The following is a 25,619-nucleotide window of genomic DNA, read 5'->3' on the forward strand; positions in this document are numbered from 1 at the left end:
AGTATCAATATATCACGGGTGGCGACGGAGCGGAATGAATAGAACAACATGACCAGTTCATTTGCTGTAGAACGCACGACAAACATATGCAAAGGGAATACTGTGGCGTGTTGAGCTCGTTCGCAGTGAATTTGATCGCATTGGTAGAACATAGACGTTTAGCGCCTTGGTCATGATCCGACGATGTAGGACGGTATTCGTTGCTGTCTGTCGTGCAGCTTATCAGTTATCGTAATTCACAGAACACCCACCGGCTTTGTCAATGGGTGGCTCCATCGGATGTTCCAAGTACGTCCAGTTCATTGAGCTCACTGAAGGCGAGCTAGTGACGGTGACGATTTAGAAATTTTCTTTCAAAACGTTTAGCAATGTCTGTTGGGGCGTGGAAAAATAGAAAACCTGTAGTCGCTGATCTACCGGACCGCGTCCAAAACAATGCTTTGAGTTTGTAACGTGGTGTTTCAAGGGCTGGTGACTCGTGGATTCAGAGAAACTTAATCAAACGTGCAAATGTAAAGAGAAGGGCTCCTAAGCGGGCCTTCCATTTGTTAATAAGGATGAAACTTCATTTGAGGGATACAATGTGCACACCTATGCGGAGATGGATCGTGTGGGAGATGGTGGAGATGTGAATATTAGATGTGTATGTTGGCCTTAGCCTATCATGGGGGTGATGGAAGAGGACTTTTACTTCATTTTGGTCGTCGCTCACACAGGCTCTGATAATCAATCAGCAGAACTGTTTTTGGGCAGAACGTGTAAAAACAAGGATAACGCCCAACTAACCGTGAATAACAGTTGCTGATGTTACGGCGGTAAAGAATGCAAGACCCCGCTGAACCATAGAGACGACAGTTCATTCCGACTTGCACGCCCATCTTTCTTCATACCGTCAAAAGCTCCCGCGATGATTCTTTTGTTAATTATATGCATGCGGCTGCGTCAACAGATAGCTTATTAGTTTCTAAAGTAGTGCACAGAAGTTTGTGTAATACACGATTAAAGCTTGCGATTTGTAAAAAAAAGTGTCTCACCTGCCATCCCTATTAATCTCTGCTCCCGTCACATATCTGCTGCTGGCCGAGCTCTAGCTGCGTCTGACGGAGGATGTAGATTTACCACAGCAGATATTGATCTACTACTGTCTGATAAAACAGCTTTGATTGACGGTCCAAGTAGTAGCGGAGTCGCCAATGAGCTCCACTATTGCGTCCACGAGTAAGGTGTGTCACAGTTCCTGTCCAAGGGATATAAGATTGTGAATTTTGGTAAAAACAAAGCAGTATATTAACCTTCGCAAAACCTTGGCTTCTCAAACCAACAAGTCTAACGCAATCCTGATTCCTGAGCCTTAGCCAAATGAGGTATGGTACGCCTCGGGTCCTCGGACTCCGGAGCCACTGGATAGAGATCAGCGCCTTATTGGCCTGGCTGAAGATTTACGAGTTCCGACGCCTATAGATCGTCATGGGCCACAGCGCATATGATCACTAGCCTTCAGTGAGCTACAAAAGGAATCGCAAGATCTCTGAAACCGAAACCACTCCATTGCAGAGGACGCCGCTTTCGTAGACCAACTTGAAGTTCTATCAGTTTTACTTCAGACTTCCTCTCATCCGTGAGTGTCACCGTCACCACCATCACCGTCATCACCTCACGCGTCCACAAGCCATCATGCGATGCGGAGCATGGTGCACAGACCTTGATACCGTGAGTCTACTATTGATGATTGATCCATGTTTTGCAGCTCACGAATATCGAACCCACCTTGGCAGGCATCAAACGGACGCGTATATTTCAAGTCCACCGATGGACACATCGGAAACTGGAGCTTCGATCTTCGAAGGCCCAATTCACATGTATTACCTTTGATCTGTGCACACACACAAACTGTATAACGTGCGGGCTTTAGACTGCTCTTGCCAGTGGATTTTACGAGAGCAGGCAAACGCATGCCAGACGCGCTATCTCAAACCGTTCCAATCTGGTGTGCAGTCATAAATAGAGCCGTCCTCAAAACCGCTCCGAACATAAACGTGGATGCGGATGCTTGGAACACGAAGGTGCACACTCCACCTGGGGTGGTCGGCGCACAAGAACATGATCAGGTAGAACAAAAGTTAGATGAGTGAGCGGATGATCTTGCTGTCAGTCTTATTTTATTTAACCCTGAGTCTTAGGCATCTGAAATTGTGGCTTTGTAGGCTTCGTTCCATGTACTCCCGAAACTGCAATACCCCCTCCGCCAGACCTGGATAACGCCCAGCACCACCATATTCCCCAAATTCCCTGATAACAATGCTGAACGGCGATTCTACCCATTATCTGCATATCTGCTTCGAAGCAGGTTCTGCATATATCTAGGGATCGGGGGATGATCACAAGCTGTGGAGTATGGTACGTATCCCCATTCAAGTTCAGCCGTTATTGTTGACACGACTTATGCGACAGGACCTCACCCCCGCTCAATTCTGGAAACACAAACAGACCCTCCTCCGTGAAAACCGTACGAACTACCAACCCTCGTTCAAGCCCTCACACCCTCTCCAAACACACACTCCACACGCACCGATTTTAATCATAATGCATCATTTTATCCCATACCCATTCAACACGTTCACGGTAGACTCTCAACACGAACCACCCATGACATTTCCTCCCCTCTCGGCGACGATTCTGCAGTGATCTATCTAACCAGCGCAGATCGCGCACCACCCACTCTCAAAGATTACTCACGTGTTCGTGTTGACGGTGAGTGTTTTTTGGCCGTTCTCTTTCACTGTGCCAAGCCTTGACTTGGTGCCTCCAGTTTCCATCCATGTATTTGAATCGGAACATCACTCGCAGCACTATATCTCGAGTGTTCACACTACTCCACCTCTGCAACACCCGCCAGTGACTTCACAGCCTGCCTCGCAGCACTATACCCTAGATGGTCACCCTACTCTGCCTTTGCAACACCCACCAGCACCTACACAGCCTGCGCGAGATCAGCCTCGTAAAAATTGGCCAATCCCTGCAGTTCAACTACGCGCATGATTCAGACGAGCATTTTCCTACTCTACTGCCAAGCCCAAAAGGCGGACGTGCGAAAAACGGAGTAGAGACAATAAACATACATCCTAAAAACAACATTAAGGCGACCTTCTGCAGCGGTGATGCTATCATACGCCAAACCCGATGAATACTCAGCGCTCAAAGTCCGCACAAGAGCGGCGGGATTGGGTTCTAATGATGTTAATATTGCTCAGAGAGCTGGGGCCATGATCAAGCTGGCTGTGTCCCCCGACATTACTAATGTGGATGGAGCGGGTTCTGACCTAAACATAAAAATCAGGGTAAAACGCCATCATGTATACAAAACGATACTATACTACTATGTACATCAAATGTACATGTACATGAATTTAAAGATATACTGTGGTTAAATATTAGTACTTTGTCCAAGACTGGTGACCGGATGTGATAATGTACATACATATATACTAGGGTGGTACACTAACGTACAGCATCGCAGACAATTGCCAGAAGTCCAGCAAAATATAAGCACCTAAACGTAAAAATTTCCTACTAAGACGCGTAAGGGTGCGACTTGAAAACATGACCGTTGCGCGTAGATTTGCGCGTGAAAGAAGCGCTGCATTGGTCGCAGAGGTATTTCACCTGCAAGTGCACTTCCTCGACATGTCGAACAATGCTCTCCCGTTTCATGGGGGCTCTTCCACAGTCGCCCCATGCACATGATATGACCGATTTTGCCGGCCCATTCACCCCGTGCATTGACAAATGTTTTGAAAGGTCCGAAACACTGATATATGCGCCACATGGTATCCCCAAGCCACTGTCCCACAAGCAGACGATGTGGTCAAAAAAGTTGGCAGCTGCGGTGGGATCATTGTGTGGGACCTGTGGAATACCATACCATCATTAGTTGTTGGACAAAGAACCAGTGTGATGATCGACCAAGACTAACGGGTAAGATGGTAGACATGCGCTCTTGTGGTCGGAGGGAGAACAGACTATGGTTAACGTGAAAATTTTGTTGGTGACTACCAGTGCTGGTGATTGCTTACTTTATAGTCCGAGTGGTATTTGGCGGAGGCTAGAGCGCATTCGAGCGAGTAATAAGCCAATCTGGCCACATCTCTTAGTATAAGGGCGATCCACCTGCAAATCGAAGTAGAAGCCCGAAGACCCTATCAATAGAAGCGAATTGAGGAAAGTTCAACGACTTCCTCATATCTCATGCTAGATGTTGGCTTGGTGATATTAATTAAAGAGGTGAAAGGGTCGCGGAACAACGTACTGTGCTTTCCGGTAGGTGCAGCTTATCAAAATTCTGGCTCACATATTTTTCCGAGGGTGACAGCAACCGTCGCGGCTAGCAAGGCCAAGTAAGAAACCTTAATGAAGCGCCGGACTAGCAGATCTCGGTAAAGGATCACTATGTGATGTTGTCCCAACGCAGGTCAAGTCGGAGAACCTGCGGTATGCGGAAAAAACAAGGCCTGATGCGAATACCAAACCTTATAGGTCCATCTAAATCCAAGTATTACGGGCGGCCACGGATGGAACGAACGGAACAAACGCTACTAGTGCGGCGATCTCAATTTGCCATGACAGGTTGGATATTTGGGGCATCACATCACAGGAAATTGACCACGAATGTGGAATCATCTTTGCGTTTGTGCATGCAAATGGTTACTGGCGGCAGGTCCCCGACAAGCACCTGTATACAGCATGTGTTTTATGGCCAGATCGGTGGGAAGGTGTCCGACTGAGCCTCAAGATGTCATGCTTGTGGAACGCATGATAATCTGCAATTTTGTGCGGTATGTACAATGGAAATTTTACGGTATCCTGTGGTGTTTTGAGCTCATTCACTTTTTTCCTGCAAGTGGATGTGGTAATTTGATTGCACTGGTAGAACATAGAGTGGCTGGGCGCATCGTATTGCATCCACAGGAAGGGGATCATACCCGTAAATATAACGAAATTATCAGAGGTAAAGTTTGGGGCTCACGGTTTGAAACAATAAGACCCTTGGGCGCTTTGGTCGTGATCCGATGGTGTGGGATGGCGCTGGTCACCGGCTGTCGTGCGGCTTATCAGTTATCGTAATTCATAGAACGGTCAGCTTCGCAATGGCGGCTCCTTCGGATGATCCGGGTCCGTCCGGCCTACTGAGTTCACTGAAGGCCAGCTAGTGACGGTGACGGTTCAGAAAATTCCTTTCAAAGAATTTAGCAATGTGTTGGCGCACGGCAAAAAAATAGGAAACATCTAGTCGCTGATCTACTGGAGCGTGTCCGAAATAACGCTTTGAGTTTGCAACGGTGGGTCAGGGGCTTAGGTGACTCGTAGATCCAGGCTGATTGAGAAATTTTGATTTGTGGATGTAAAAAGGATATCTCCTGCCTAGCTCAGAGTCCTAAGCGGGTCTTCGATCTGATTGGATGGTTGATAGGATGTAACTTCATTTGAAAGATGAAAAAAAAAGATATTGACTATCATGTATCAATATCTTGATGGAGCCGAAGGGATGCATACTTACTAAGAAGACCTATATAGTCCCGCCTTTGGTAAAAAAAATGGAAGTGTCTCGCCATGTGTTTCCTGACCATAAGTGCAGTGCAGAATATCAAGATTGAGCGCTGATTAACCTTACGATGTTGACGTGCCATTATACGCTTCTGTGAATCCAGGTAAGACCGGAGATGGATTGTGTGGGAAACAGCGGAAATGAGAATACTAGATGTGCATGCACGTCAACCTTAGCCCATCATGGAGATGATGGAGGGGCCCAGGGACTTTCACTCCATTTTGGTCCTCGCTGCGTAGGAACAATCGATCAACAGAGCTTTTTCGGGCCGAACGTTTGACGATCAGAACATGTATGAATAATGCCCAGCTGACCGTCAACCTTAGGTGACGTGTCCTGACAGCTGCGGCCGTCAAGCGGGCGATGTTGGAGGTGTCGTCTCGTGGCGAATCGGTGATGTTAGGATGGCGAGTGTTGCAAGACCCTGTTCAACCACAAAGACGACAAAAAGGTCAGTTCATCCACACATCATTTGCGCGCTCTGCAGTTTGCACGCTCCATCTTCATCCTGTCTTTGTCTGTCAAAAGCTCCTGCGATAATTCTTTTCGCCAACAATATATGGGCGGCTGCGTCGATCGGTAACCTCGTAATATTCTTCAAAGTAATGCGCACGAGTTTATGTGATGTACGACAACACGATTAGCACAAATCTCACGGATGATAATCATGCTTTGAAAAAATATCTCACCTGCTAGCCCTATCCCTCTTTACTCCCATTATATACCTGCCGCTCGTCGAGCTCTAGCGTCTAATGGAGGACGTGGATTTACCACGACATTTTGATGATCATTCAGATTCATTCTAGTAGTCCAAGTAGTACCCGGCTCCGAGGAAGAATATAGTGGAGTGGCGAAGCTACCAAGAAACCTACTTATCAGGCCATCCGTGTGAGCAGGTGTGTCACAGTCCCTGTGAAAGGGAGCGGATTATGAAGTTTGTTGAAGTTGTTACAAGCAGTTAATGTTGGACTTCTCGAACAACAAGTTGAACGTAATGCGTTCTCGGTAGCGACCGTTATCGATTGATCAACCGCCTTGACCAAATGGGGTAAGTATCCATGTTAGCACACCCCGGCTCCTTCCTGGATGGAAAGCGACATCAGCGCTTTATCACCCAGAGGTTCACAAGTTCCAACGTCCAGAGTCCTAGTCATGGGCCACAAGGACGGCGCATCGCTAGCCCTAAACGAGCTACGAAAGGAATCGCAAGATCTCTACAACCGAATCCATTCCATTGCAGAGGACGCCGCTTTCGTAGACCAAGTCTATCGATCTTACTCCAGACTTCCCCTCATCCGTGAGTGTCACCGTCACTACCGATTGCCGTCCTCACTTCATGTGTCCACAAGCCAACATGCGATGCGGAGCATGGTACACAGACCCTGACACCGTAAGTCTATTCTCAGTCCATGTTGCAGCTCACGAATACTCTTACAGGCATCAAACGAACGCGCATATTTCAAGTCCACCGACGGACACACCGGAAATTGGAGCTTCAATCTTCGAAGGCCAAATCTACACATATTACCTTTGATTTGTGCGCACGCAGGGTTCGTGCGCCACTTACATCGATGATATCAAACTGTATAACGTGTGGGCCCCAGACTGCTCTTGGTGGATTCTACGAGAGCAGGGAAACGCATGCCAGACGCACTTTCTAAGACCGTTCCAATCTGGTGTGCAGTAATAAATCGAGTTGTCCTTAAAACCACTTCGAACTTAAACGTGGACACGGATGCTTGGAACACGAAATTGTACACTCCACCTGGGGTGGTCAGCGCACAGGAACATGATCAGATAGAACAAAAGTTAGATGGGTGGGCAGATGATCTTGCTGTCAGTCTTATTCTTTTTTAACCCCGAGTCTTGGGTATCTCAAATTGTGGATTTGTAGACTTCGTTCTACGTACTCCCGAAACTGCAATACCCCCTCCGCCCGATTTGGATAACGCCCAGCACCACTATATTCCCAAAATTTCCTGATACCGATGCTGAACGGCGATTCTACCCTATCATCTGCATATCTGCTTCGAAGCAGGTTTTGGACGGTATAGAGAGACGTATCACAGGTTTTGCGTATATCCAGGGATCGGGTGATGATCACGAGCTGTGGAGTATGGTACGTATCCTCCGTCAAGTTCGGCCGTTATTTCTGATACGATTTACGCGACAGGGCCTTACCCCTGCTCAATTCTGGAAACACAAACAGACCCTCCTCCGCGCAAACCGTAATGAACTACCAACCCTCGTTCAAGCCCTCATATCCTCCCCAAATACACTCCCCACACGCATCGATTCACATTCTAACGCATCGTTTTATCCCATACCCATTCAACACGTTCACGGTAGACTCTCAATATGCACCACTCACGACCTTTCCTCCCCTCTCGGGGACGAGTCTGCAGTGGTCTATCTAACCAGCGCAGATCACGCACCACCCGCTCTCAAAGACCATCCATGCGTCCTATACATCCAAACGCCTCAAGGCAAAAAAGGCCAGCATCACTTCCTACACACCGTCCTCCCACAAGTGATGCCCTTTATCTTTCTCCACCTCCAGAATACGCGCCGCGTCTGCATTGCCTGCGAAACAGGCACTGACACGAGTATCGGCGTCGCCATAGCAACTCTCACAAAGTTCTTCGACGATTCAGGCGAATTTTGCGGCGAGTTTGAGTACGAACGGGAGGGTGTCCTTTGTACGTCCTGCCAACTACCCCCCGAAGAAATTGTTGATTGACGATGGGCTTGCATTTGATTATATAAAGCCAAAGACGACATCAAAACCCGTTTGCACTGGATAATAACAAGTTGTCCACAAGCCAACCCTTCGCGCACCACTCTCAAACGCGTCAACGAATTCCTCCTCTCGCCCCCCGAATTTCTCCCCCCACATCAAAAATCTCTTTACCCATCCGCCGTGCCAAACCCATCGTCCAATGAGTCATAAACGCAAAAAACCGATACCATAAACAACAATCAGAAACTGAGCATGCACCCCAGGCTCCCCAGCATGATATGCCGAAGGCACGAGATAATACTTCCAGGGATTATACCCTTGGGAATATCAACACCTGAAAGCGCCTTGGAGTAAGGCCCCGAGGAAGCAATGCATAATCGCATATTTGCGCTCGAGGAGGGAAAGAGGGGAGGGTTGGTGGATACGCCTGGGGCGCATGCGAAGAGTTGGAGACGGGCGTTACGTTATTAATGAGGTGATCAGTACTTGTTTTAAATTTGGGGCGATGGGAGGAGGTGGGGCATACCTCAATTCAAAGCGCATAGAATGGTTACTTCACAGACTGGATTGCACCGACACCGGTTTTGACTGGGTCCCGTAACAGCAGTCGTCGAATCCACGAGATTATTTCACGCAGAAATCGGATTGACTGATGAAAGGCGGACTACTTCTTACACACGTTTTTGACATACATCCACGAGTTTATCGACCTTCCCTCGATGTACACCTCCCCCGCATAATGGGGGAGAGTCACGAGCAGCTGTTTACATGATAGAATGTAGCATGTATAAGGGAGAAGAGAACAATGTCTGTATGCCATTGGTCACTAGGAGAAGCAGACAGCAAATGTGCTAAGGAGACATACCCAGCATATCGAAGATGATTCAGAGATTGATGATTAGCATCCTGCCGAGAGGCATCACCCTCAGAATGTCTTGTTAGATTGATCATTGATTCGTTTCATTTGCTATTGCGGTACGACCGACATTCCTACTTCTACACAAGGGTATAACTAGCACGCAGGGCGCTTGGGCTATCGAGTCGACTGTCCAATTATCTTCTGCTCACTTTGAGGTAAACGTAGTATACAAGCGGGTTGAGCTCAAGCGTGCACTTCCGGTGTTACCAGGGCGGTCTCAGGTCGTCAGGGGTGCCAGGGGTCCTGGTGCAGTAGCAGAAGTCCTGACCTGTAGTAGTCCTGCGCTTGTATCGTAGTCAGTCTTGGATAAAGAAAGCCCCAGCCTCCCGCTATAAAGGTTGGCCTTGGTTCCCCTTGCAGTCCTTACCGTTATACCGGTGGTGCGACAGATGAGAAACTGCTCGGAATAATTGAACGAATGCTCGCATACAGTGCCGCATGCACGCCAAGAATGGAGCCAGGAGCACATTACCTGAAGTAACCTGGTCCTTGTATTGGCATCAACCTTGTAATACGCCAGCCTCTTCAAGACATCTGACATCATCGGTCGCTGTCTCGGGTCTTCATTCATGAGCTCTCGAGCTATTTCAAGTAGCGCGTTGCGATCCCTGGATGGACTACACATGGAGCACAGCTCGTCCAACGTCTTTCCACAGGACCACAAGTCCGCGCGGATTGCGCTGTAGAGGCCTTGACCAGCCGCGACTTCAGGCGCAAGATATCCGATGGTACCAACGATACCGCGGAACATTGTTTCAGTGCCTTTGACGCGTACGGATCTGTTGAAGTCGATGATAGACAGGCGGCCGCCGTCGGCGGGGAGGAGGATATTTGGAGGCTTCAGATCCAGGTGCGCCACGCCATGCTGATGCATGAAGTCAACAGCTTCGAACAGCTGCTCGGCCACAGGCCATAGATGCGCACCGGCGTTGGATAGACTGGTAAGGTGGCTGCCAGCCATAGGCATTGATATGACGTCACCCCCTTGCACCGACCAGATTTGGACTGGCGAGATGGTGTGGTTTGAAGGAGATTCAATTCCCGTGAGGTATCGCAAGATCTCGATCTCCTTTTGCCCCTCTTTCACGAATTTGAGATATCCTTGTTGAGAATCATCCTCGATATTTGACACCAAGGCGAGGAACGGATGCTGTAAGATGTATTGTCAGTGTTACTATATTGTAGATTACAGTGGTACGCACCCCAAATACAATGAACAAGATCTGGTAATCCATCTTTTTCAAAATTCCTTGAATGTCATCAGCATCAAAGACGCCGAGATCATCCTGAACGCCACTGGCTTCACGATTTTCTTCGAAGACGGAGGCCAATGTCGTTCTCGGTGTTTTGTTGTGCTGAGCTTGTGACGTAAGAGAAATCACCTCGAAAGCGGCAACCTTGATGTCGTTAAGGCGTGTCTTGTTCTTTGGATCAATTTTGCCTGCCAAATCGTCTAGCTCCTGCGCGAGGTTGTACATCTCACGAAGGAATGCGACTGCCTCATCGGCCTTTGTAAGGTCGAAATTTTTCTGGACAATGAATACCTGGTCTCCGTTTGAGAAAAAAAAAAGCGACTACAAACAGAGCGACAGACCTTTCTGTCTGCACCAGGCTGGGTAACGATATATCTTTCGGCAGTCAAAGTTTCACGGAGATAAATTGCCACAACGAAGAATTTCTCTCCTCTTGACATGAAACATTGTCCTAGGCGCGCAAGAGCGATGCCTTGAACTAGCATGCGGAATCGATCGGACTCGCTTCTCTGTGAAACCACTTGACAGATCATGAAGGGGCAAAGAAATGACGTAGACGAAACCATGCAATCGCTGGCTGGGGAGAACTTGCACCAGGCGTTGCGATTATCCCTGGTATTCAGAAAGATGGGAAATTCCCAAGGCGTCTGCCTGAGAAATTCGTGATGGTCAGTTGGGCTGTAACAACGAATTAATCCCACTTACTCCCTGTATTTAAAATGTCCACTACGATGGGAAAAGAAAGGCGGCGATATAAAATGCACAGTGAAATTGCTAGCCTTCTGGGAGGAGGAGGAGTCGTTCACCAGAAGAGCACAGTCTTGGTGGTAAGAACGGAGGACGCTGAAGAAGGCCGCGAATTCTCGGGTATCCTTCACATCGACGGGGTGGTCCTCAGTGGGTACAGCGGGTAAAAATATGTTATCAAAAAGTGCCTTGTAACTGGAGGCATTTTCCAGGTCACTTGTCGCATCCGGGAAGGGGATGAATCTAGCGGGTGTGATCGGGGTGATCGACCGGGTTGAACCTGATAACAACCTTGGAGAGTCCGCATAAGATGGCGGGTCGTTGTTTGGTACAGCGTATGTACGCGCTCGAGCCAGTCGATCCTCTATGTCAGCGATTGAATCTGGCCGTCCTTGGCTATCAGTCAGCCAGGTGCCACCGTCCAAGTTATGTTCAACGTCTCGCGCGGTCCATGACTGCAGCTTTGCTACAGTGACTTGCAAGTGACGAAAAAGCTCTTCATCTTTCTTAAGCACATTTTGAATGGCCTCCTCTGAAGCAGAGGATGAGAATGTCAATTATTAACAGACGAAGCGGTGATGCACCTTCAAGTTGCGGAAGCTTGATCACCAAGTAGACATGATCGTTTCTTAGTTCTGATCCCAGTACTTTCAAAGATCTATCCGGTAACACTTCTGTCCAATTTTGCTCATCCAGACATTGTTGGACGATGTCGGCGTCGTCCAAGACGTCGTCGAGGATTATTACAGGGTTCTTGAATTTGTAGAACTTGCATTGCTTATACGAGATCCTCTTCAGGACTTGATGAGTTTCGAGATAGCGGGACTTGAGGTATTCGAAGATATGCGCGATTCTACTGTTTGCAGATACTGAAATGTAGCAAAGTTCGTTCCCCAGCACGGCATAGAAATTAACCCTGGCCGACTTGTCCCTGCGTGACGTAAGTTGAATGCATAGACTCATCGAGTGCAAGTACGAACATTTACAGATTGTAGCAACTAAAGATGCGCGCGTGGCGAGATGGTAGCACTGATGCAGCCTTAAAGGGGCGAACAATGGCTACAAGCGGTGACGCGGACGTTCGATCGTTGCTTTATTACAGTTGTCATAATAATTCGTTGTTAAACACGTCCCATCAATAAGGTGACTTGTGAATAAATAAAGTTGAAGACGACATCAAGACTAGATTATAACGAGTTGTCCACAAGCCAACTCTTGCGTACCACTCTCAAGAAATTCTTCCAAAGTTCCTTTCCCCGTCCACCAAGTCACGAACGCAGAACGACCTCGGTCCCCGAAACACCACTATAAACAACAATCCGAAACTGAGCATGCACCCCAGCATGGTACGTCGAAGGCACGAGATAATATTTCCCAGGGCTTATACTCCTCTTGGGAATATCAACACCCGAAAGCGCATCGGAGTAGGGCCCTGAGGAAGCGGTGCATCGTTGGAGGTTTGAGGAGGGGAAGAGTGAGAGGTTGGTGGATACACCTGGGACGCGGGAAAGGAGTTGAAGACGGGCACTGTAGAGGTGTAAATAGGGCATTCGGACTTTGGAGTGGAGGAACGCACCCGAATTCAGAAGCGCATGGGATGGTTACTTGGTACACTGGATTGCGGTGATATCGATGTTGACTCAGTCCTCCGACAGCAGTCGTCGAGTCCCTAAAAATGTCAACATTTGTTTAAGGGTGAAATTTGAAATTGATTGGACGTACCATTCCCCACGGACGGTCTTGACATACATCCCCGCATCCTCCTGTGGTATCGCCTTTATATCAAAGCGAGAGGGACTCTCTACCTTGAGCGTGAATTTTCCCATCTGGTCCGGTTCGTAAGTTGATAATATAACTGTGTAGTCGCCAGCTTCGCGAGATGAAAAAAATAAGCCGCGTTTCCCTCCAGTTAAAAGGTCGACGTACGAGCAAGATGAGCAGCGACACGCGCATGCCCATATGTATAAGGCCCAGAATGAGCCACCACTTCTTTCTGACTTAGTTCTGATATACGCTCGCCTTGCGACCACACGGCTGTGACGTTCAGCGAGATATCCCTAGTGCTCTGCGTGGTGAGTATGACTTGTGTCTTGTTGCGCTTGTCAGCACTTGTACTTGTACTTGTGCTCGGCCGTTTGTCGATACTCGTACTGGCATTGTGCACCCGCAGGTGATATTGCGGATTCACCATATACGTCGGATGCGTGCAATTACCCCCAGCCGTTTTATTAGTCCACACGCCGTCGATCTGGCATCCATCAGCATTGTTGATCAAGTGGAACGAATGAGAAGGGTACCTTCTGCATATACCTCGTGGGCGGAACCCTCGTATCCCAAGACACCATCACACCCGACGAATAAGCATACGCAGTGACGGTGAATCCGACTTGGTCGAATTGACCGTCGTAGCAGGCTAATATGGAGAGCGAGCCTGAATTCTGCGTTTGGAATTGGGAGGTTTTAACGCGTGAGAGGAGGTGTGTGCTGTTTGTGTAGTTGCTCTGTGCGTTGCAGTGCGCCTATTGTATCAATCTGATATACCAAGGAGAGGAAGTAACGCACCTTGAGTGCAACATGTTCTGAATCTCCCAAAACCGTATCATCCTCTTGAACATTAATCGCGATGTATTCATTTGTGCGGCGGGTGTCGCAGAGGTGACGCGTTAAGAGTATCCATATTTCTGTCTCTGTCGAGTCCTTTCCGTTCTTGTTGATTTCGTTTATGTGTGAGTGATGCGCGGAGTCCTTAGTTTTTTGATAGTTTAGTCGGAGGTGGTGAGTAGAAGCTGTATCCGAAGCGCGTTAACGCTGTACAAAGTAAGTTGAGAGCAGACATACCTTGTGAAAGATTTTCCGCATTTTCAGGCTGCCATGATCTGTGGATTGGTTGGAGTATGGCACACGTGTGAAATTGAAGACGCACCCATGAAACGTGACACAACTCCCAAACAGACTCGGGTTCCAGCTGATATACAACCCCTCGAACGTTGCGCATATATCATCCCAGCGCATATTGAGAACCCCTGTTACATCTGTTACATCTACGGGTAGAAAGGGAGAGGGGACTTACTGGGACAGCTCCCACTACCGCTGCACTGGCCGCACTCCGGAGTACATAACCTCGAATCAAGAAGCGTGACCCAGCGCTCATCGTTCGTTTCTTTGATATCTGTACAAGTGAATATCGAACTTTATTTGTGGGAGGGGGTATCTACCTGTGATAGCATAATCATGGGAAGGAAGAAGCTTGACGCTGTGTATATGGTAATTGAGCGGCGTTTTATCGTTTGTTCCGACTGTCATCATACAGTCCCCTAAAATAGGTGTGAGTATTTGTCGTTGAGTGGATGGAAGGGGTGTACCTCGCGGGAACGCAATCATGATGCGAGACCATGTGCGTTCGCGTTCAAAGGATGCGCTTTTGGTTGTCAGCGAGGAAATTGTTGGAGGTGAATGAAAATACCTTTGGAGATCGAGGTGTTCTGGGATCCAGCCTGTAAGGACACTGTGGGGCGTGAGGAGGTGGGTGAGGTAGGGTGGGGGGACTTACTGGAGGTCTATGGCAGAGTTTCTTTGAGGTATCCAAGTCAGTACTATACGAAGGGGAAGGGGTGACTTACGAGCCGAGAAAGTCGTATCCGCCCATGAGTTTCATGTACTATTGCGGGTGAGAATGTCATGATGGAGACGAGGAGAGAAGTACAGACTGCTTTTTCGATAAATGAAGGCCATAAGTTATTCTTTGGGCCCGTTGATATTCCAACGAGTTTATTGTTGGAGTCAAAGGGGAGACGGTCATCGATGACTGTTTGAACTAAGCGTATGCTCTGACGGTTTGTTAGTACGAACCTATCTATAGCAGACTTTAGAATGATGTATAAGTGAGAGGATAGGGACTCACGCGTCGGAAATCACCATTGACGAGGACTTTTAATTCGTATCTTCCGTCATTAGAAGAAGACAAGGAGGAAAGGAGTAACTGGAGAAAGTTAGTGAGTGGAAGGGGGAATTGTGAGACATACGTTTGATTTGAATCGTGTGTTGTGTTGTATGCATACTGCGATGGAAGCGCATACTGAGCAGTCGTTTACTATGTTCTGGATGATGTCTGATGGTAGGAGTGGGAGTGATGAATTTGGGTAGTTTGGACGGCTCCATGTATATTCAGGGGTTGGGAGTGATGGTTGACCGTCTGGGTCATTGAATGGAGATGTATATGAATCGGATGGGGATGATGCTGCCAGGGGGATTTGAATGTTGTTTATGACGGATGACTTTTTGAGAATTGATGGTTCTGATGTGGATTAGAGGGTACGGTTTAGTATATTATTTGATTACTTACGATGTGAAAAGTGGTCGGTTGATAAGGGAGTTAGCTTTTTGAATTGCTTGATCTTTCCAGCACGATCTAATGCCTTGGCAGCGTTGTTCCGGTATTTTGGATCCGCAGTAGTACGGCTAATGCGTAGAAATGCGTCCACTGCTTGTAAATAAAGCTTGAAAGCGTTGTTCCAGTCTTTTGCTAGTTCATATTTCGCTGCTCTGGTATAGATGTTCTTTGAAACTTTTAGCTTGCCGACAAATCCCAAGACACAACTTACCTCCGCTTCCGCAATGTCAGTCATGTCGATGCCAAGAGATAAATGGACTGTACAAATAAATAATAACAACCTTGTTCAGTGGCGCGGTCTCGGTCACGATGGTTCACGCGGTTGCCGTTGGATGCTCTTTGCGCAAATGCTACGGTCATCCTCATCGGCACGATTACTAGGTGTACTCGTGTCCACGCGGATGTTCGTCATTCTCACCCTCTCCCTACCTCTTCACCCCCTCGCCGTGGTCTCTTGGTGTACTATTATCAAGATGTGAGTCCCCCATCGTCTCCCCATTTCATGGGTGCACATAGGAACAGGACGACGTTCTTTTGTGGCTGCCACTACACGATATCGGTCCCCTTCCCCTTTCAGTACACACAGGACTGGGGTAGATCATCTTGTTGCTGCAATGCAGCGTCTTCCTTGCTTATTGAATGGGACATTCACAGAAATTAGCTGAATTTTTAGTCCTGTGTGGCAGCACGATTTTCCCTCGATATCAACTTTTGTTTTATGTGGTGCATTGTACCATGTGGGAGTCACGAGGACTTGATTTGTTAGATTTGGGTCCTGGTGACGAATGGTAGCCGTGGTCGTGGTCATGAATCAATGATCGATAGGCACAAATACGAGACACAGGTACCTTCGTAGGCCTAAGAACTCATCCGCTCGAGCCTTCTCCACACAAACTCCAAAACCTCATTCAATTTGCCACATCTCCCGCAAACAAAACACACCAACTCAAACGCGCCATGGCGTCCACGGCCGGCTCTCAATATACATTACTCACGACCTCCGCTCTATTGACACTGGTTTGTGGCCGTCTTCTTGATTAACCAGCTCCACTCACGCACTACTGACTTCTGAAGACTTCCCGCAAATCCTAGCGCATCCTGTGTGTTTAAATATTCCAATGCGAAAAGGCCTGGATAACTTTTTATGCCACAGAGAACACTCCACATCTGCATAGCATGCTAATCGGGCGCGAAGCATCGCTGTCACATGGCAGCTCCACAAAGTTCTTTGTCGAATTGGGGTGAGTAGGTAGCGTGACAGCAGTGAATCTATCCTTGGTACGTCGTTCCGACTTAAAAATATGCCCATTGACGTAAAGCCAAAGATGACACCAATACCCGCCCGCACCTGGATCATGACGGGTTTCTGAGAAGCCAACAGAAGCCGATGCCCCCTGCATGATAAGTCAAAGGCAAATAATACTTCCTGGAACTGTTACTCAGTTTGGGAATATTCACATCTGGGAGCGTGTCAGATTAAGGCCTCAGGGATGCCCGGCGTAGATTACTGATCTACACTACCCAATACCGTTATGCCAGGTTCTACCATCAACTTCATTCCTCCCTATGTGAGACTGTCCTATCATAACGCTGTCGGCTGACTCTTGCATGCCTCGCACATGATCAATGCTTACAATAGACACGGACCCAAGCATCAAATTGCTCAAGGTACCTCATTGGGTGCCAGTCAATATTTAATCGATGACTGTACCAGACGATTCAAATCAACTCCTCGCTCCAGTGGATTCTGCATCGTCATTGATCTTCGTTTCTCACCTACACGTCGCGAAGAAGAGCCTTGTCGACCCTTCTTGCTGTGCTTTTTTTTCTTTTGAACGATGTCTCTCGCTGACGAGAAATTGGAAACGACTGATGCTTCGTCTGGTTTATCCAGCCATTCCCGCGATGATCTCGAGAAGAGATTAGTGAGGAAGCTCGATCAACGTATGTCCATTATCGTGCTTTTGTATATCATGAACAATGTGAGTCCGAGCTCTGTATTACTTGGTGCTTACCATTGGTTAGATCGACAGAGGGAATATCACGTATGTTACGCATCCTCATACTCGTTTTATATGTTTCTCATGTTGTCCACAGTAGCGCACGGTTGGCAGGTTTTGAGGAAGACCTGCACCTGCAGGGGAATCAATACGCGACGCTCTTGTCTATAATCTATGTGGGTTTCATTATCATGCAAGTGCCAGCGTAAGTTGCATCCTTCGTTGAGGGAAATCTTATTGTGACTTTCTTTCAGGAACATGTTTCTGCACTGGCTAGAGAGACCTGCCATCCTGATTCCATGGAGTATGGTGATATGGGGTATAATATCAACATTAACAGGTTTGTCGACACCGGCCACTCATGACCATGAATGCTAACCGTACCCAGGGCTCACACAGAAGTACGCATTCTCATTGTTCATCATTGTGGCGTCTGATCGTTCGGCACAAGTTATACCCAGGCCCTTCTCGCCCGTTTACTCCTTGGTTTCGCCGAAGCACCTTTCTTCCCTGGCATCATATTTCTTATATCAGGATGGTATAAGCGAGACGAACTCGCTGTGAGAGTGACACTCGTTAGTTTTGGAAGCGTGCTTAGCACTGCGTTCGGATCCCTGTTTGCATCTGGTGTACTTACAGGCATGCAGGGAAACCTGGGTCAAGCCGGATGGAGGCAAGATACGTTCGTACACGTCATTTCTGAAGCTGACATATCTGCAGGTGGTTGTTTTACCTCGAAGGTGGCATCACCATCATAGTCGCGATCTGTGCGATGTTCATACTCCCTAGTTTCCCTCACAACACCAAATGGCTCACTCCGGAGGAAAGATCGCTCGCTATCTCTCGCCTTGCAGACGATGGCTATGGAAGAATGGACGGGCCTGGGAAACGGACGTCCATACAAGGACTGCGGGATGCTCTGTGCGACTGGAAGGTATGGTGGTTTACAATCTTGCTCACCATCGAACGTATCGCGCTGTCATTTGGCTTTTATTTCCCGACACTCGTCGCGAGCATGGGATATGATATGACGGTGACTTTGCTGCTGGTTGTTCCTCCATCAGTGCTCGCCACGATTGGCGCTTTTGTTTTTTCAAGGTAAGCTATTTTTAATTATCTCGAATCGCTTCTCATGGACGATCAGGTACTCCGACCGTACGCAAAAGCGTGCCATGTTTATCCTTGCATCCAATGCATTGACTGCCGTCGGATTCATCATATCCTTCTGTACGATGAACACGGCCGCGCGCTATACTTCCCTGTAAGCGGTATCATCGCCTATAGAACGATGCCTTGCGTACTCAAAGACGTGCAGGTTCCTGATGACTCAAAACGCCGGCGGACAAATGGTTTTCTGGGCATGGATAAAGAACACTTTTGTCAGAGAACCTGCAAAGCGAGCTGTCGCTATCGCTGTGATCAGTGGACTGTCTTCGGTGGGGAGCATCGCTGGACCGTTAGTCCCGTCGTTCTACTGCTCTCGCTGAGTATCTACAATCTCTCTCTCACATAGGTTCCTCTGGCCTCTCAACTGGGGCCCGACGTATCGTTATTCGTACGCCATCTGCATCGCAACGCTTGGGGTGGCGACGGCCATGATTGGTGTCATGCATTTGCATTTGAAGTGGGTGAATGCGCAGATTGAAAGGAACGAGCAGGATGTCAAGAATATCAACGACCTTCCGGACCCTGTCGGTTTTAGATATCTGGTGTAGTCAACGATCCATGGGACTCTCGCATCAAGTACTTATAGGCGAAACTACTGTGTAGCGGAGTGGGATAGCATGATTTTATGCAGTCGACCTATACGATCGACAGCCGAGTATACTATGACGAGATGTATGATAGAAATTGAAGAAAAGAAATTGTTCACGTGAACATCATAGTTGACAGCGAAGCGTTACAAAATTACATTGCGGGGAAGAGTCCGCGGGATAAGCAATAGGTGCGTAGGCATCGCAATATCATACAACAGCGTTCCAAATAAAATCATCCTTCTTCACCAGCCGCACATTCAGCGGCACCTGTGGCGTTACGCCATCCCCAGCGGGAGGCTTCACCACAGGAATATGAAATGCTCGTAGCTTCCATTGAATCTCCTTCACGTGACCTTGTGTATTCGGTTCCGTCGGGAGCGAGAAGTGCAAACGCAGCACGAGCGTTGCGATAACTTGTTCTGGTCAGGAGCATTAGTTTTTAACACCGGCACACGAAGGTATGGACACACTTAATTCCATTTCTGCGAATTTGAACCCGCTGTTAAAAGTGGAATTTGATTAATGGGGTATGTCATGAGATGGATCGAAAACTGACATGCAGGAGCGGCTACCGCCGAGGAACGTCATCCTATGTACATTTAAGCTTATAAGCTTTAATGGGAAAGCGCTATAAGTACTCACATGTTGGAGTATACACCAGGAAACCGCACACCATCCTTGACGCCCATAACAGGCGCAGATCTCGACGTGGATACAGCATCTTCCCCATCCAATGAACATTTTGCCTCTTGTGCTTGTGAGGGAGCAGTAAGAGGGGATGAAAGCCACCGCTCAGGACGCCACTCATTTGCGTCAGCACCCCACAACCCTTGGTGGCGATTCGCAGCGAGGATGGAGATGATTGTAACGGTGCCCTCCGGGATCGCGACGGCGGACGTGTATCCACCCGACCGGGAACGTGCGGGGAATTGCAAAGGGATGGTTATTGCTTTGGACGTTCTGTGGTGCGTCATGCATAACTTTATGGGAGGGGAGGGAGGGGGACGTACGCTCGAGCCATGACTGGAAGAGACGGATAGAGACGAAGAGTCTCTTTGACGATACTGTCGAGGAAAGGTAGGCTCATAAGGACATCAAAAGGCAATTCTGCGGATGACATGTCACCGTCTTCTTCAAGTATCTTGGTGGCGTCGCGGATTTCGCTCCTGAGTCTCGCTTGAGCGCCGGAGTGTTGCGCAAGCAGATAGATGCAGCGGGCAAGCGCAGAGGTGGTCGTATCGAGGCCGGCAAATACCATGACGCTGCAACGATATTGATCGATGTCTTCAACACGCGGAAGAACGTTAAGACCTACTTCATTTGTCCCAACAACTCAGCATCCGTAAGCCGTTCTGTGTTGGATGACACTGCATTGGCCTTTACTGTGCATTATACTTGAGCGAGGATGTTCTGGATTACCCATGGAACTCACGCATGATATCCATCATCGACGTCATCGAATCGTTGTCTCTACACGCAGTGTCAATAAGGTCCGGTGTTTCTTCCGCTTCCATGGCTGCCTTTCTCTCCAAAAACGCCTTTCGACTGGCACTATCCATTGTTTCCACAATGCGTCGCATCTCCCGTATGTCTGCCATAAACTGCGTTGGGAGCCAGGGCACCGTGATCAAATCAAGCACTTTCCTCGCCCAATATGGGGAGCAGTTTTGCATTACAAACGCCGTAATCGACCGTACCTTCATGAGCTTTCCGATCAAGGGGCTGCAATGCATTATTGTACATTTGAGTTGAGGCACCAAAATGACCAGACATACCCGATCTTCCGCAATGCTTCCGCGTACGAGTCATTTTCTGCTGCTGAAAGGGTGTTGGAGGGGTACCCAAGGATACCTTGACAGACACCGTCAAGAGCGCAACGGGATAACCATGGAAGGACGTCGATCTCTTTGTGAGCTGCACGGACTATCAATGGAGATTATGTGCAGAGTGCGAGATCGTAGGACGTACATCCGTCAGCGGGAAGTTTGGACACGAGGATAGATGTGAGTCTGTCGGAGATGGGGTGTAGTGTGGGGAGGAGTCGTCGCATGTTTGACGTTGAGAAGACAGGGTTGAGAAGTTTGCGTTGCCGACGATGTTGCTCTCCTGGTGATACACAGTGTTAAAAGAAGAACAGATTTTTGAGAGATGTACCTTACCGATGGTGGATATCAGGCCTTCACCAAAAACAAGTTTGTTTGACCTTGATAGTACCGAGTCAATTCAGTATAAGAAAGTAAGAGAATACTGACATGATGAATTGGTTGGGTTCTTCAAAGATGTGCTGGTCTTTGACGACAATGTGATACAATGCGCGTGGGTCAGACATATATACGATCTCCTATACGACGCAAGGGCGTGGAAGGTGATGTGCACTAGTCAAATGGACGACTCACGCCTAGCGGCCCATAGAGCCTCACTGCTCCACCATATTTCTCTGCAATATGCACGCAATAGTCAACACCACCTTCAAAGAGGGACATGATATTGCCTATGTACATGTCAGACGGGGTAGTCGAATGTCAATCAGGACTGATCTCAGAACGTACCTATCAACCAATTCCCTCTGTTGGGTCCATCGAGGTCGATGCCGTGGGTTCGTTGTAGTAGGAATGCGAGGGCCTTGCAGAGTGCGAAAGAGAACGAACCCAGTACGCAGACTTGGATCAGAGACATGATAGGAAGTTCAGAGAGGTTAGATGACTGTCAGTGACGCTTTGAAGCCTCAAGTGAGCTTACGTGTCTGCCGATGCGCAGGCCGCAGTTCAACACTTGTAGTAGCAATGATTGGCTGTGCATTTGGATTCTTTCAACGTCAATGGCTGTCCTTGGCAAAATTCATAGAACCTCAGGACAGGCACACATAACCGGCGGCTCGGTAGCTATTGCGTTCATCACGTCAGCACTGCTCTGTCTTTCCCTCTCCTCCCAACATCTATAGCTAGCTATGTTGATGAATTCAAACGACAATTGTTCATGATTTTTTGTAGGTATTGCAACTGACGTCAGAAGCCTATAGAATCTCATTTTAGTTCAGACAGCAACGCATGCATGATACGCACTTAGATCCGGGTGTGACCTGTGACACCTCCGAAATAGCTTCGAACTACCAGCTGCTACTATCAGCAAGCGCTCACGGCTGATGGCGATGAAGAGAATTTTGGTCGTGGAAAGTGCAGATGCCATGCAGCAAATACGTACTCAGTGCTGAAAATTTTGGAAACATCTTTTATATTTTACCGTAATGTCACAATTTACCTTCCATTTTGTGTGACAGTCACGCGATTTCGTTGGATGCGTGACGATGTACCTTGCCGGTTCAATTGCAAATTCCCATCATCATTGAACTATCCTTTTAAAAGCCATTCAGGTGACTGATCTGAATGATGACTCTACATATAGTAGCCTTGGTCTCCGACGATCTCCAGCAGCGAGCTTTTATGTGACAGCTCACGCTCACGGCGCCGAACCAGGAAGACAGCAAACAAACTTGCACATGACATATCTTCGTACTTGACTTTGATTATATGGAATAAGGTCAGACACGTCCTGTCGAATCGAATGTTTCAAACTAGTAATAAGGTGCTGTCCGTGACCCCGGTATGCTAAAACGGTGACTCTGCGCCCCATGATACCTACTGCAAACCCGACTATGGAATAGACTTTGCTTGGAGAAGCTACTCTGAATCAAGTCCCGCGCGAGCCGCAGCTGATGATCAATCGTCAGTGATACTGGACTAAAGAGAGCTAGTCACTTGAGTCGACATCGTCACCCGTTCCTAATCACCTTGTCAACATCATTTCAAAGGTACGGAGTTTCGTCACGCGCAGCGAAGGTGTCATTAATATCTATCCCCCAATGGGGTTGTGCCAGGTTTTGCGATCAATCTTGTCGCGAGATCCTCCACTGAGCTCCGCTGCCCTCCGCTGCCACGTATCGCCAGGTAAAGTTGAAGTGTAGCAGCGGCGGCCCAGCCTCAATTTGTCCAATGCAGTACCCCGTCAATATTTAAGCAACTTTTCAGACGGCTCCGTCGTGGCTGCAAGATTCATACCATTCTTCTTACCTAGTGTCACCAAGAAGAGAGTTACCAACTCTTCCTGTTGTGATTTCGTTTTCTGAACAATGACTACTCTCAGCCATGCAAAAGTGGCCGAGTACACGCACAATGACTTTTCCTCTGGCGTACCCAGCCAAGCCCGCAATGATCTCGAGAGAAGATTGCTGAGGAAGCTCGATTTACGTATGTCTTTAATCATTGTTTTGTATGCACTGAACTTTGTGAGTCTATCGCCGAAATTCTATTGGCATGTCACCTCGTACTTACTGCATACCATGGGTAGGTCGACAGAGCGAATGCTAGGTAAGTCGCATGTCTTCATACTCACTTTATATGGCGTCTCATGTTGTCCGTAGTAGTGCACGATTGGGAACTTTTGAGCAAGACCTGCACCTGCAGGGGAATCAATATGCTACTATCTTATCCATCCTTTATGTGGGATACATTCTGATGCAAGTGCCAGCGTGAGTTGTGTCAATTATCGAGGGTTAGGTCAATGTAACTTTTCTCTTTCTTTCAGGAATATGGTTATGCACTGGCTAGAGAAACCATCCATACTCATCCCAGGTAGTATGGTGATCTGGGGTCTAGTATCAACATTAACAGGTTTGTTGACACCGGCCGTTCATGGATATGAATGCTGACCGTGTCTAGGGATCACAAAGAAGTGCGTATCCTCGGGTTTCATCATTGTAGTGTCTGATGGTTCGACTCAAGTTATACGGGTATTCTTCTGGCCCGTTTCTTTCTCGGCTTCGTCGAAGCCCCCTTTTATCCTGGCGTTCTGTATCTAATATCTGGATGGTACAAGCGAGATGAGCTCGCTGTAAGAACGACTCTCGTTACTTGCGGATCCGTTCTCGCCTCTGGGTTCGGATCCGTGTTTGCATCAGGTATACTTACAGGCATGCAGGGAAAACTTGGACAAGCTGCGTGGAGGCAAGAAACGTTCGTCTTTGATACTCGCTGAAGCTGAATTATCTATAGATGGTTATTTTACATCGAGGGCGGTACCACCATTCTAGTCGCGATTTGTGCCTTTTTCATTCTTCCTGATTTCCCACACAATACCAAATGGCTTACACCAGAGGAAAGAGCACTTGCTATTTCTCGCCTTGCAGAAGATGGCACTGACGAACTTGGGAAACGGACGACCATGCAAGGACTGCGGGATGCTGTGTGCGACTGGAAGGTGTGGTGGTTTTCGGTCGCACTCATTATCCAGTTTGTGGAGCTGTCATTCGTCATTTACTTCCCGACGATTGTCGCGACTCTTGGATATGACACAACGAACACCTTGCTGCTCTGCGCTCCTCCGTGGGTATTCTCCACGATAGTTGCATTTGTTATCTCAAGGTCAGTGAACGGTCTCTATCTTGAATAACATCTCATGAACGATCAGGTACTCTGATAAGACGCAAAAGCGTTACATGTTCATTGTTGCTTCAAGTGCACTCGCTGCCGTTGGTTTCATCATATCCATCTGCACAATGAACACGGCTGCGCGCTATACTTCGGTGTAAGTAGAATCATTGCACATAAAGCATTGCCTCTTGTACTCAGAGACGTGCAGTTTCCTCATGGCTCAAATCTCTGCTGCATATATGGTGATCTGGGGATGGATCAACAATGTATTCGCCAGAGAACCTGCCAAGCGAGCTGTTGCAATCGCTTTGATCAATGGACTGTCGCAGACCGGAAATATCATCGGAGCGTTAGTCCCATTGATCTCTCACTCTCGTCGATTATCTGCAATTTGACACGTCTTATAGATTCGTCTGGCCGATTAACTGGGGACCTACGTATCGTTATTCTTATGCCATCTGCCTCGCTGCACTTGGGGTGTCGACAACAATGTTTGGTGTGATGTACCTGTATTTGAGGCGAGTGAATGAACAGATCGAGAGGGACGAGCGGAATGCGAAGGATATAAACAAGCTTTTACACCCCGTTGGTTTTAGATATCTGGTGTAAGTAGTCGATGATCAATTTATGCGACTCTCGCGCACGCAGTTCGGACACGGAGTATAAGTTCTGTCCGATCGTTTAAATAGTTGTTGGTGAAGTTTGAGCAAGTATTCGATGCTTAAACGCGTGCCAAAGCGTATTCTGGAATAACATTGCTCACTATACTTCTTTGATCCGTTTCC

General features: G+C 47.9%; 8 protein-coding genes across 8 annotated transcripts; 5 read left to right on the plus strand and 3 right to left on the minus strand.

Moving 5' to 3' along the window:
- Positions 1 to 1,674: 1,674 nt before the first annotated feature.
- Positions 1,675 to 3,039, plus strand: F5891DRAFT_977901 (initiator tRNA phosphoribosyl transferase-domain-containing protein; the record flags this gene model as incomplete). The annotated part of the gene is made up of 7 exons (XM_041376743.1): positions 1,675 to 1,710; positions 1,748 to 1,859; positions 1,927 to 2,108; positions 2,365 to 2,397; positions 2,452 to 2,506; positions 2,683 to 2,751; positions 2,810 to 3,039. 7 exons carry the CDS (start codon positions 1,675 to 1,677, stop codon positions 3,037 to 3,039), a joined length of 717 nt encoding a protein of 238 aa, XP_041228897.1.
- A 1,339-nt stretch (positions 3,040 to 4,378) lies between these two features.
- F5891DRAFT_96980 (uncharacterized protein) lies at positions 4,379 to 5,269 on the plus strand. Its single transcript, XM_041376325.1, has one exon. It carries the CDS (start codon positions 4,666 to 4,668, stop codon positions 5,119 to 5,121), a length of 456 nt encoding a protein of 151 aa, XP_041228898.1. The 5' UTR covers positions 4,379 to 4,665; the 3' UTR covers positions 5,122 to 5,269.
- Positions 5,270 to 6,754: 1,485 nt separating this feature from the next.
- Positions 6,755 to 8,552, plus strand: F5891DRAFT_1127194 (tRNA A64-2'-O-ribosylphosphate transferase; the record flags this gene model as incomplete). The annotated part of the gene is made up of 7 exons (XM_041364159.1): positions 6,755 to 6,899; positions 6,952 to 6,992; positions 7,040 to 7,152; positions 7,207 to 7,438; positions 7,497 to 7,721; positions 7,776 to 8,301; positions 8,371 to 8,552. The coding sequence occupies 7 exons, from the start codon at positions 6,755 to 6,757 to the stop codon at positions 8,550 to 8,552; spliced, it is 1,464 nt and encodes a 487-aa protein (XP_041228899.1).
- An 878-nt stretch (positions 8,553 to 9,430) lies between these two features.
- On the minus strand, positions 9,431 to 12,370 carry F5891DRAFT_1018784 (uncharacterized protein; the record flags this gene model as incomplete). The annotated part of the gene is made up of 8 exons (XM_041361051.1): positions 9,431 to 9,477; positions 9,637 to 9,658; positions 9,744 to 10,411; positions 10,464 to 10,805; positions 10,856 to 11,165; positions 11,220 to 11,793; positions 11,846 to 12,185; positions 12,362 to 12,370. The coding sequence occupies 8 exons, from the start codon at positions 12,368 to 12,370 to the stop codon at positions 9,445 to 9,447; spliced, it is 2,298 nt and encodes a 765-aa protein (XP_041228900.1). The 3' UTR covers positions 9,431 to 9,444.
- Positions 12,302 to 15,906, minus strand: F5891DRAFT_1018790 (uncharacterized protein). Its single transcript, XM_041361052.1, is given in 20 exon segments — positions 12,302 to 12,788; positions 12,838 to 12,930; positions 12,984 to 13,131; positions 13,188 to 13,509; positions 13,559 to 13,762; positions 13,824 to 14,047; positions 14,100 to 14,137; positions 14,185 to 14,284; positions 14,332 to 14,430; positions 14,477 to 14,575; positions 14,624 to 14,679; positions 14,725 to 14,766; positions 14,812 to 14,832; positions 14,882 to 14,919; positions 14,969 to 15,068; positions 15,151 to 15,152; positions 15,163 to 15,240; positions 15,284 to 15,555; positions 15,604 to 15,817; positions 15,863 to 15,906. 20 exon segments carry the CDS (start codon positions 15,884 to 15,886, stop codon positions 12,530 to 12,532), a joined length of 2,433 nt encoding a protein of 810 aa, XP_041228901.1. The 5' UTR covers positions 15,887 to 15,906; the 3' UTR covers positions 12,302 to 12,529.
- A 1,274-nt stretch (positions 15,907 to 17,180) lies between these two features.
- Positions 17,181 to 19,799, plus strand: F5891DRAFT_1211674 (major facilitator superfamily domain-containing protein). Its single transcript, XM_041369209.1, has 10 exons — positions 17,181 to 17,633; positions 17,677 to 17,696; positions 17,749 to 17,856; positions 17,906 to 17,991; positions 18,040 to 18,052; positions 18,103 to 18,333; positions 18,372 to 18,749; positions 18,796 to 18,912; positions 18,967 to 19,107; positions 19,165 to 19,799. The coding sequence occupies exons 1-10, from the start codon at positions 17,490 to 17,492 to the stop codon at positions 19,364 to 19,366; spliced, it is 1,440 nt and encodes a 479-aa protein (XP_041228902.1). The 5' UTR covers positions 17,181 to 17,489; the 3' UTR covers positions 19,367 to 19,799.
- On the minus strand, positions 19,165 to 22,084 carry F5891DRAFT_1211696 (cytochrome P450; the record flags this gene model as incomplete). The annotated part of the gene is made up of 13 exons (XM_041369210.1): positions 19,165 to 19,827; positions 19,879 to 19,907; positions 19,965 to 19,997; positions 20,051 to 20,368; positions 20,419 to 20,670; positions 20,724 to 20,790; positions 20,841 to 21,130; positions 21,184 to 21,322; positions 21,377 to 21,514; positions 21,568 to 21,611; positions 21,661 to 21,749; positions 21,805 to 21,899; positions 21,958 to 22,084. 13 exons carry the CDS (start codon positions 22,082 to 22,084, stop codon positions 19,616 to 19,618), a joined length of 1,833 nt encoding a protein of 610 aa, XP_041228903.1. The 3' UTR covers positions 19,165 to 19,615.
- A 1,450-nt stretch (positions 22,085 to 23,534) lies between these two features.
- On the plus strand, positions 23,535 to 25,443 carry F5891DRAFT_947305 (major facilitator superfamily domain-containing protein; the record flags this gene model as incomplete). The annotated part of the gene is made up of 9 exons (XM_041374730.1): positions 23,535 to 23,690; positions 23,753 to 23,772; positions 23,826 to 23,933; positions 23,990 to 24,079; positions 24,187 to 24,417; positions 24,457 to 24,825; positions 24,872 to 24,988; positions 25,043 to 25,183; positions 25,242 to 25,443. The coding sequence occupies 9 exons, from the start codon at positions 23,535 to 23,537 to the stop codon at positions 25,441 to 25,443; spliced, it is 1,434 nt and encodes a 477-aa protein (XP_041228904.1).
- Between the last annotated feature and the right edge of the window lie 176 nt (positions 25,444 to 25,619).

Source organism: Suillus fuscotomentosus, assembly GCF_016647785.1.
Source record: "Suillus fuscotomentosus strain FC203 chromosome Unknown F5891scaffold_13, whole genome shotgun sequence".
In the NCBI taxonomy this organism is placed as follows: Eukaryota; Fungi; Basidiomycota; class Agaricomycetes; order Boletales; family Suillaceae; genus Suillus; species Suillus fuscotomentosus.